The sequence below is a fragment of the Solanum tuberosum genome, unplaced genomic scaffold, assembly GCF_000226075.1.
Source record: "Solanum tuberosum cultivar DM 1-3 516 R44 unplaced genomic scaffold, SolTub_3.0 scf00479, whole genome shotgun sequence".
NCBI lineage: Eukaryota > Viridiplantae > Streptophyta > Magnoliopsida > Solanales > Solanaceae > Solanum > Solanum tuberosum.
This window is the reverse complement of record NW_006239404.1, coordinates 18,069-30,348: the sequence shown is the minus strand read 5'-3', so window position 1 is coordinate 30,348 and position 12,280 is coordinate 18,069. Positions and strand designations below refer to the sequence as shown.

Genomic DNA, 12,280 nt, shown 5'->3' with positions numbered 1-12,280 from the left:
CCCTCCCACAAATATGACATATATTTCATCTTTTAATTAAGTTATCCTTGTATATGTGGCATGAAGAACTATGCAAATTTTAGATTACATGTATAAGCACAGAAATAACAAAAATAACTAACACATAATAGTAGTGGACTACATTAACTTATTTTTAATTTCTCTCAAACTTGTACTAAGCATTTAGCATTATATAATGTCACAAAAAGAGATATACATGTCACTATATACGATAGAAGTTTAGACTTGTTTTTTAACGCATCCATTTTTTCTACTACACACATAATTCATTGTCTTAAAAAAAAAAAAAAAGAGTCACCAATCAATCTATTACTCATACATTTTGTGACTACGTTGTGGGGGTGTGCAACCATCTTGGCACCATTTGAGCCAAAACCATTTGCTGAAACTTCTTGAACCAAATTATTCCCAACTTCTCACCCATAAAATCCTTTTCTAAGAACTGATTTGTTTGATTAGTGAGGAAAGAATGTCAAGTGTGAAGAAAGAAAAGCGAGGCTCAACCTTGAGATTTGTTGCAAAAATAAGGAACTACTCCTTATAAAAAATAATTGAGCAAAAGCTTGAAAATTGAAATGAAAAAGAAAGTGTAACTAAATAAAATGGGTGTCCAACAAATTAGTGACAATTGAGGTGTGAGTCTCCAAGTGAAAAGAATGAAAAGAACTTGAGAAGAGGTGTAGATGAGTACAACATTTCTTTGAAAAGAACTTTGACAATTGAGGTGTGAGTCTCCAAGTGAAGAGCTTGCATGTATTTCTCTTTCAGAGAGAGAGAGTTGTATTGATTACTAACTTATTTATTGATATGCTTTGTGAGAGCATGAAATCGTTTTTGATGTGAGGGCACTTAAATACTTTTGTTGAAGCATGATTTTGCATTATTGTAGAACATGCGTGACCTTGAGCTCGTGTTGATACTGATTAGTCATTATTTGAAGCTTCTTGAGCATGATTGAGTCATTGCATATCTTGTTAGTAGTATTGTGGTGACACTCGCATGTTGAGAACTATTGTAGACACCCTTGTTGAACTAATTATGTTCTTGATTTACTTGAGAACAAGCAAAAGTTTAACTCGGGGTGTTGATGAGTGATAGATTTTCACTCATTTGAGCCCTTTTTAGTTTAACAATTAGTGTCTTCAATGCCTATTTATGTGATAATTTCTAGGCACATCAAGTACTGCTTATGTCTTTAGTAAAACAAACATAACTTTATACTTTAAAGTAGGATGGACGAGCAGTTAGTTTTTCTGGAAACTAGACTCAAAGACATTTAAATTTATAGGTAGTATGCCTTTTAATTCCCTATTTATTAGGACATATGCATGTTCCAAGTCATACTATATACAAGATTATTTAAAAATATTTTGCCTAAATGGAAAACTTCAATTTGAACTTTTGTTGCAAGACTCACCTTTGACCTCTAACTTTGATATAGCACTTGGAGTGACTTAATATAAGTGTTTGTAGGTATAATTACACATTTGCAACATATTGTTTTTTCAATTTCACACCGATTTGTCAATACTCCCATTTTATTTTTAGCAACTCCACAAAGAGTAATATCAGTACCAGAAGTTGAAAAGAAATCACACAGAATTATACATCAAAGTTAGTGGCTGATGGACTACATTAAACTTGAAGGGACCCTTTAGTAGTTGTTTTATCTTCTATTTTGCATAAAATTAGACATAGATTTCCTGATAATTATACATGTATTAGTTATGCAAGTTATCAAATTGTAAATCAAATTTAATTTTATACCGTGCTAACCAAATTATCAAATATGATAGTATTACTTATGCAAGATTTAATACATGTATAGTATTTCTTCTATACAACTATTAAATAACATGTATGGGGATTGGATAGACAAAATTATCTCATGTAGTTAGTTATTTCATCATATATATTAAATAATTTATCTCATCATTATAATACAAATAATAGAATAAATAATCTTAAAACTAATTAATACGTCAAATCAAACATAGAATAAATAATTTTACATTTTATTTTAAAATATTATTCCTTATCCTTACCAAACCGACCATTAAATTCTAACCTATCCTATTTTTACTCTGATAAAGCTCTTTTATCATACATTTTTTTGGACAAGAGACAGAAAAGGTTTCAGGTAAATCTTGTTGCAGCTTCAAACAAACTTGAAAAGAAAGATATTAGTCCATCTGTCCACTTTTAATTGTCATATTTCGTTTTTTAAAAGTCAATTTGATTAATTTTCAAAACTAAATTAGATTATATTAATTCAATATTTTAAACAAAAAAATTGGATATTCAAAAACTATACGAAAAGTATTATAAAATTCAATTTTTTGGATATCAATATGATAAAAATATATATCGTAAAATATTAATCAAAATTATTATCGTTTGACTCTAAAACAAAATTATGACAATTAAAAGTGTATTAGAATAAAACAAAGAAAAGGAGGGGCCTACAAGATTGTGATTCCTTTTCTCTAATAAAGAGTGAGTGAACTTTTGAAAGGTGGCACACATATTTATACATCATACAAAAGAATCAAACCACCTTTCATCCAAAGTTACCACTATCTCAATCCACTTTTAATTTGCTCATCCTATTAAAAATATGAGTTTATTTTTACAAATTCAATTTATAAAATTAAAAAAATAATTTATTACTTAATTTTTAATTTATTTTTATCATTTACTATAATCATTTACTTCCTCTGTCCCTTTTTATTTATTTTATTTTAACTTATCCCTCTTTACTTGTCAATTTTAACAAAAAGAAAAAGAAAAGACAATTTTTTTTACTTATTATATCCTCAATTATTTAAAGAGTTAATATTTTTGAAAAAAAAAGAGTAAAACCTCCAGTAAATTGATTTTAAAGTTCTATCAATCAATTAACAGAAATAAATTAATAAATTCACTATGTCAATAATTATTTTTTTAATAGATGTGTCAATATAGACCAGTAAATTGGAACATGTCCATAAATAGGGACAGAGATAGTATATTAGAAGTGTAATCCACAAAGAACACAAGTTCCAACATCTCAAGCATGCTATACCTATAGACATGAAAAGCCAAGTAAAATAGACAAAAGTATATGTACATTTGAGGTTGTAGTGGACATAATTATTCATACAAGCAAATCACATAATTGAGGTGGGCAAAGTTGATTCGAACATCATTTTTATAAAAAAGTATATTATGTTATATCAAATGAATTTGCTTCTATATATTCTACCCACCAAAATGCCATCCCCATTGTCTTCTTCAAGTATCAAAGGGAATCCACTTCTGCTAGCTGATTTCAATTTATCATTTCCCTTTCATCCTACTTTCACCTTTTGATCTGTAGCTTTTTACTTATTTATGCACGTACATTTGGAGCGCATTTCTGCTAATATCTGCAAAGAACACAAGAAATAAGGAGTGTTATTATAAATCCCGTGGACTCGCGCTCATTGTGATCCGAAATTCTGTAGGATATACCTTGACTTGTTTCTCCAGCTCTTTAATATAATCTACTGCAAAATCCAACATATCTGCTGTGTTTGTTTGCTGCAATGAAATCGAAATAGCAAAATGAATACACTTTACGTTTCTACTGTAACTGATTTCGGTGAAATTAATAAGTTAGGATTCTACCTTGTCCATGTTGGGAACAAGCTCTTGCAGCTTCCTCATTCTGTCGCTTATTCGTGTTCTTCTCACCTGAAATTATTACTAAAACTATATCAGTACATGCTAAGATCCATGCATGTCAAAAGTCGGAAGGATCAAATTAACATTAGCACGGTTTGAGAAAGTCCAATTTTGGTTATACACAATACAGTAAAAATAGGGCACTCGTAAGTCGTATGTCTTGAGTTTCTTGAAAATAACTGGCCAAACCAAAACATTTGGCATCCGTATTAAGACTGGTGCATGTCAAAAACCGGTAGAAGCTCTGTACTTATCTCACTACCCTGCCCGTCTCCCATGATATACAATTTATCAAATCCAAAAGTCACAATTTTAATGAGCTGAATTTTAACAAGGAAACTCGAGTTTTTAGTGCTAAAGTGTTTACCCTTTCTGCAATGCTACGAGGGTGAGTTGCACAACCCCTCTTTGCTCTGACATTCAAGTGTACTGAATCTTGCAAGAGCTTCTCCATGATACTTGTGGGCAAACTCAAATGATGAGATAAGGGAATTGGCGGGCGAGCCAGCCCTTCACTATTCTGATCATCAAAATCACGTAGGTGTAAGACGATGATTAGTCACGCTGACAACTCCTCTAACAAGATAACAAATACCTGATTATGGGATGCATCTTCATTAGAGTATGGCTCAATCTCAATGTCTTCAGCTTTGAGGAAATCGTCGGACAAAATGTGTGAATCTTCCCAAGAAGGCATGGGGAAATCTGTAATGCAGTTCTCGTCGTTTTTATGTTCATTCCCCGTGCTCTTTTCTTCCAAAACTTTATCTCTAAATTCAGAGATTGGAGATATTAGCCTGGGAGAAGCAGGAGGTTTCCCGGATGAGAATCCAACTTGAGTCTTGAAACTTTTCGGAGTCGACAATGAAGTTTCTGTAGCAGCATTAGTACCAGTTCCATAACTCCCTATGCCTCGCATAGCACCATATTCTGTCAATTGCTTGAATTTTAGCAACAAACTTAAACTCTAAAGTCAGATTAAGCAGTTAGAGATGATGACCACTAATTTTTACTTAAAACTCATAAGCAAAAATCACTCTTTCTTCATCTTCTTGGCAAAGATTTATTAAAATAAGAGACCCTCTAACTTTTACCTATACGGTATTTCAGTAGAACTCACTTATCAAGAAAATAATTTAATAGATAAATCTCCATCTCTACCACTCCATTGATTATTCGCCTCGATGTCTTTAGTGTCATAAAAGCAAGATATCAATGTTATCAAGAATCCTATTTGTACCTTAAGGTTATCTAGATTTCAATTCCCATCAGTAATATCGAAACACGAAAACTAAATGGCAACTCAACCAAATAGTTTCTAATCAAATTGATCCTTTACTTATCTGCAACAACTAATGATGTTCTTCATATACATGTACATACTATATGAATCAATAAGCACAAAATGAGTTAAAAGCACAAGCATACTCATAGATATAGAGGTTTCTTCACACAGTCTCACAAGACAAGGTTCATAACAAACATTAAAACATACAGTATAAAGCTACAAAATTCTATCAACACTGTTTAAGCAAAGATAAATGCATACCATTTTCGATATTGATTTGAGCAAAGAATCCAGCAGGCGAGCTATTATAACGGGTAAGATTCGAATTACCACCACCACCACTGCCACCACTACTACTACCAGGTGTCAAATTAGCCGAATTCGCAAATACAAATGACTTATCTGTGACTTCCCTTGACTTCTCAATTTGTTGAGATTGGCTTTGGTATTTCATTTGTGAAGCTGAATCATGATCAGTCTCTGGTTCCTTTTTCACAGGTGAAATGAACTGTTGACTCTGATTTTGATAATTCATCTGTTGTGAAACAATTGAGTAATCACTACTCCTATGTCGCACTAATCGCGGTGTAACCTCTTGTTTCGGAACAATAAAATCCGATCTAACATTCATATTACTCGTGGGGTTTTCCTGAATTTGTTGATTTGTATGGAAATTCCCTGAGTTAGAGTTGGAGTTACCAATACTAGCTACGAATCTAGCGAAAACTTTCTCTATATCAGTAGATGAAGAAGCACTAGAATTTTGCAAGTGAGAGAAATCATCTCTTGCATAACCACAACCCCCACCAGTAACAGGATTAGTAGTAGTTAATAGGGTCGAGAAATAAGAACTTGGCGCAGATCGATACCTAGTTAAACCAGAAGTAATTGGTTGCTGCTGAACACGACTATGATCCATTTTTCTTCAAAAAAGAAAACACTCTTTATTATCCTTATCAAACACAAAAAATTCAAGATTTTCACTTAGATCGTTCTAGTAGGAAAACCCCATGTGGATGAAAAAGACAATAGGAAGTATGAAGGTATAATTGAAGATAATTCACATGTAGAAATTGACAGTGAAACAGGGGGTAAAGAGAAAGAAAGAAGAGAGAAATGGAGGTAACTGAGTTGGTGGTGTCATCGGAAAATGGAGAGCGGCAGAGAAGATGGTGGCGGCGGTGGTGTCAGTAGAAGGAAATTGAGGATGTGGGGTGGGGTTGAAGAGTAGTGAAGCCAATAACAACTTAATTGAGCAACAGAGCTCAGAGAGAGAGAGAGAGAGAGATCTCGGACTTTCTTTCTTGGGAACTTGCATCTGTTTTTCAACAATCTATAATAAATACTCCCTCTCCCTCCGTCTGCTTTTTTATTTATAATTGTCCCTAATTACTTATCCATTTTGATAAATCAAGAAAGAATAATTTTTTTTATCTATTATACCCTTAATTAAATAACTAATTACTTTGAAAAATGCAAAAAAATTATCCACTTCATAACTAATAGGGGTAAAATGGTAAATTCACTATGTCATTAATTAATTTTTTAATAGGGTGTCAATTCAAAAGTAGAAAAGTAATTAAGGACAGAGGGAGAGGGGTTTTTTTTACGAAGCACTTTATCTTTTTATGTTGGATTTTTTTTATTCAAATCCAAACTTATCGAATTTCAATATGAATATCAGTTGCATCTATTTTTCAATATAATAAATAATAGTTACCAACCAAAGTTATAATGAAGTGGTAAGTACTCTAAGTCATCTTAATATGAAATCGTCTTTGTTATATAGTATCTTAGTGTCTTACCTTCCTATGTTGTGGGTTTTCTTGCCCAAATCTAAATTTAATCAAATTTTGTGAATATTGAACATCGGATGAAAAATAAAAAAAAGTACTCTCCCCTCCCATTTCGTTTTTTTTAAGAATAAGCGTCACTTAACACACAAAAAAATCAATATTTAGTAAGAAAATTAATAAAATAAATATTGAAAACCCTTAAAATATAGAGTATAAAGATATACAATTATAAAAACATACTTATTTTTATTTTCAAGTACTGGTGTTTTTTTTACTCCTTTCATTTTTATTTATATGTCATTATTTTAGATTTCACGTCCCTAAAGAAGCTAGGTAAGTTTTTCATTATACCATCATTTAGTATTCTCTTGAATCAAATACTTAATAAATGAACATTAATTAATTTATTTTGATTAATTAAATTGATCAATGAACATGAATTAATCATTTAGTTTTCCTATATTGGTTAATAACATACTTTCAAGACTAATAACTCTCAAAGCTAAAATAAAAAAACTAGTACTATTATTTATGCATAATTTTATGAAATGAGAAATATTAAGAACTATTCCCTCTGTTTCAAAAAGATTGGTCTGGTTTGACTTGGCACGAAGTTTAAGAAATTAAAGAAGACTTTTGAATCTTGTGGTCCTAAATTAAAGTTATGTCAAATGTACAAAATTGCCCTCAATCTTGTTGTCTTAAACATGCCACGTGGAAAGCAAAAAGTAAAATGTTACAAAAAAAGGAAAGAAGTCATTTTTTTAAAACTGACTAAAAAGGAAAGGAGGTCATTCTTTGTGAAACGGATGAAGTATTTATTTTTAGTAAGAACTGTATATAAGAACAACGGAACACAGAAAGTAATGATTTATTTCCTTTTTTAAGTTGGATATTTATGGCTTTCCCGTAATAGCCTTAAAGAATGTAATTTATCATTCACGGGATCTTTGTAGTTTGACAAAACAAAATACCCACAGATTGACATTATTTGTCTTTTAGTAATGTTTTTGAATAGGGATAATGGTCTGAAAAATATCTCAATTTTGGTTGAATTTGTTATTGCGATATTAAACTTTCATGAGGACATATTACCTCCCTAAATTATTTAATACCGTATTTTAAACATATATATTTGCCCACGTGGACATAAAAAATAATGCAAAATTATAAATAGTAATGTGCCCACGTGGACACATATATACCTTTAAAATACACTATTAAATAGTTCAAGAGGTAAAAAATACGGTATTAAATAGTCTAGGGAGGTAATAGGTCCTTATAAAAGTTTAGTATCGCAACAGCAAATCCAACCAAAGTTGAAGTATTTTTCAGACACTTATCCCTTTTGAATACCTTTTTTAAATTTCAGTCATTTTTATCACAAGAAGTACTTATCAAAATTGTCTTTTTATCACTATTATTAATTAAAATAATAAGGAAAAGGATCAAAAATATTCTTCAATTTTGTTTTATTGGTTGACTATGCCCTTACCGTTAAAGTGAAGTTATTTTTACCCTTGTTGTTATTAATTTCACCATATATACCCCTCATTTGACGGAAAGCCCCAAATCAATGAAAATAAAAATAGAGAAGATTTTATTTTATTTTATTAAAAATAAAAATAGTTAGTGGTAGGAAAAAAAAGAAATGGAAAAAGTTATTATGAGGTTATGAGAATTGAACTTTTAAATAGTCAATCAATTGAGATATTTTTCTAAGGGAAAATGATCTAAAAAATACTTTAATTTTGGCCGAAATAACTGTTACGATACCAAACTTTATGGAGGACCTTTTACCCCTTGCACTATTTAATAGTGTATTTTAAAGGTATATATGTGCCCACGTTGACACATTACTATTTAAAATGATGCAATATTTATGATGTTCACGTATGCATATATATACCTTTAAAATACACTATTAAATAGTACAGGGGGTAAAAGTCCTTTCCAAAGTTTGGTATCATAACATTAATTTCGACCAAAATTGAAGTATTTTTCAGACCCTTTTCCCTTTTTCTTATATAGAAAAGATAAAATGTGGAATACATGATTTAATGAAATTAGACGGTAACACTCATGTTCATGATCAAGGAAAATTTTACTATGTTTTTCTCTAATAATAAGTGATTTTATGAACAAATAAGTAAATAATAGGTATTTTGAAATTTTAATCAAGCAAATCTGGATAAGAAAATCTAAGAAATTATTTATGAGAATATCAATTTACTTTACTTTACTTACTTATTAATAAAAAGGACTTTAAGCATCTTCCGATTGTTCTCTGTTTTTGCTTCTTTTTTTTTTTGTTTTAATTTACTTTTTAAAATATTATAAATTACAATAATTAGTAATTTAAATTTATATGTAAAAAATACTTTAATCACCAATAATTAGCAACTTAAAATGAAAAAAAGGATGTAACATATATTATTTGAAATGGTATAAAATGTATGATAACTCAAAATAATTACCAACCTAAAAATTTAAAATACGTAAAAAAATTAAATGGTTCTTAAAATTTTATTAGTGCCACATATATTGAGACAGAGAATAACATATATTATTTGAAATTTACGTAAAATGTACTATGAATCACAACAGTTTAAAATATTTAAAAGATAAATAAAATTATGATTGACTCTCAAAATTTTGTATGTGCAACATAAATTGAAACAAAGTAAGTAACATATTTTATTTTAAAATGACCTAGAATGTACTATAAGTCGCAGTACTTAACAACTTTTTTTTTAAAAAAAGAAAGATATAATCTATCACTACTAGGGGTGCGCATCGGTCGATTCGGTTCAGTTTTAGGTGTTATTAGTTCGGTTTATTGGTTTTCGATTTGTAAATACGTCAAACCGATAACCAAACTAATAACATATTTCTTATCGGTTTATGGAACTTAACGGTTCGATTTTCGGTTTAACCAATAAGAAAATACCCATATATATTATATACACAATAAGAAAATTGTCAAATAAACCATATGATTTTTCCAACATTTGGCATGAAAGTAATAATCATAAAAGTAACAATCATTTTTCTTGCAAGTTTAGATACTAGACACATTCAAAGGAAAAAGTGTGAAAGTAACAATCATTTAACCATTAAAAAAAAATGTGAAAGTAACAATCGTTTAACCATTAACAATAAGACTAGTAAATTTAGTATAGTCTTATTGGGTCATCGGTTTAACCATTAACAAAAATCATAAAACAGGAAACCGAACCAATAACTCAATAAATTTTTTTGCAAAACCGTTTAAAAACCGTTAGCCCAATAACCCAATATCAATAAATCAATATTGTTTTTTTCGACTCGATTTATTGGTTAAATCGGTTTTTGCACACCCCTAGGAACTACCATATAAATTTGGATAAAGAGACTACATACATATACTATTAAAAGTTACATAAAAAAATATTATAAATTACAATAATTAACAACTTTAAATATGTAAAAATCATATTAGAAAATTGAATGACTCTTCAAATTCTATTAATATCATATAAATCAAAATAAAAAATAACATAGGTTGTATGTGTGCCCAATTTTCTGACCAACTTTGTCAAAGGAGTAACTGAAAGCGAAATGCTGAAAAGTTTAATCCTAAAGAGAGATAAGTACAAAATAAAAACATTTCTTTAGCTTCTAAAATATTTCTATTATTATGCTTGTACCATTACTCTCTAATGTTTTTTAAAATTTAATTACAATATTAACCAAAAATTAGGCTTCAACATTAATTTTATTGTGGGATAAGGTCTTTTGAAAATTTTAAAAAAGTGGATTTCAAGATCTAAGGCCACAAATATAGTTTCAAATTCTATACCAAAAATCTTTTCAAATCAGAACTTGCTTTTAGATAATCATTAGTTACTAAATGAAGCCTATATACAATTTAAGATACTAACGAAATTAAATAAATTATCCCAATGAAGTTAATTTCATATAATGGATAGGGTGGTTGGACTAACTTTTCTTTTTCTTTTCAAAAACCTGATGTCTGATTCGTATATTGGAGTTCAATTATTTCAGACTCGTTCATGTAGAATTTCATTCAAAAGAAAACACTCTTTTTAAATAATTTTTTTAGATCGAAAACGCGAATTTGATACGTTTGATTAAAGAATGAGTAGCCTCCTCCGCTTTACCACATCTGGTTGTGGACTAGCTAAATTACTTTAGCACAAATCTATATGTGACATATATAAAGCCCAAAGATTCTTGATTTTTAAAAGGTGATTTTTTAGGTCACCAGATGGACAGGTGTATGGTCTTTTTGGCTTCTTGTTATTTGTTTATATAAAGTAAGTGTACAGGTGTTTGCTCTATGATAGGGAGAGATATTCAAAGTTTCCTAATTTATTAAATAACAATAAATTAAACCATTGTTAATACACTGATTACAAGGTTAGATTTCGTAATCTAAGAAGCCAGACAAGACTAATAAGATAACAATATACTTCCTTTATTATTGGAGATTAGAAGAGGATTTAAGCAATTCTTTATGGAAGCATTCTTATCCTTTTGTCCATCTTTATTTAGGATATATTTTTACAGATGGTGACCTATACGATGTGACACATATAAGGGTGGATATAGTTTGGGCTAATTGGAAATTTAATCGAAATTCGAGATTTTTTTTAAGATTTGATTTGAATTTTTAGATTATTGATTGAATTTCAGATTTTCTTTTTGATAAAATTAAAGGAAACAAGAATAGATGTGTGGATTAAAATTTAAAAAAAAATCCAAAATTGTCGGTAATAAAGGACTAAAATCCTCACTTCCCAATTGATTTCGACATCTAAAATTAACCCTACTCAATAATCAAAGAGAAATCAAAATTCCACAAATTGATGATACATTTGATTAACTAAGCAAAGAAGTTAACTAACAATAAGGAGTTCGCCACTAAATCACTTAGTAACTTCTCAAGGGAGTTACACTTAGTACTAAAGTAGCACTATAATTTAGCAGTATTCAATATTCAACATAAGCTAAGTCTTCAACATAACAAAAGACTACTATTTATACTTAGACAATAAACAAGTCACTCTCCTTTATAATTTTACCCTAAATGAGTTACTTTTTTTGTGAATTCTTACATTTATGAGATGACCGTGTACACACATAACTTTTTCTTTCTTCACTTTGATGGACCTTCCACACAGTGTATGTCTTTCTTTGATATCCTTCAAGCTCCTCCAAAGCTTTCTTTTTCATAAACATTGTTGGTAGGTCGTGGATATCTTTTGCTTGACTATGTGTGAACGGTCTTGAGGGGTACATGTCACTCATGTTAGTATCCTCTATGTCACCCATGCTATCACTCTATATATTTTGGGGTGTCAAGCGATTGTGTTTGTTGTACTCACACGTGTTTGTTGGGAAAACTTGGAAATCTTTTGAACTCAATGGATGAATGGAATCCATTGGTGAATCCCCTCTTACCTTG

The 12,280-nt window shown here is 29.9% G+C and overlaps 1 protein-coding gene across 1 annotated transcript; it reads right to left on the bottom strand.

Moving 5' to 3' along the window:
* Window positions 1-3,088: 3,088 nt before the first annotated feature.
* On the bottom strand, window positions 3,089-6,336 carry LOC102582606 (transcription factor bHLH122-like). Its single transcript, XM_006364183.2, has 6 exons — window positions 5,276-6,336; window positions 4,322-4,656; window positions 4,094-4,246; window positions 3,670-3,735; window positions 3,514-3,582; window positions 3,089-3,428 (listed from the first exon to the last, which is right to left on the bottom strand). The coding sequence occupies exons 1-6, from the start codon at window positions 5,931-5,933 to the stop codon at window positions 3,384-3,386; spliced, it is 1,326 nt and encodes a 441-aa protein (XP_006364245.1). The 5' UTR covers window positions 5,934-6,336; the 3' UTR covers window positions 3,089-3,383.
* Between the last annotated feature and the right edge of the window lie 5,944 nt (window positions 6,337-12,280).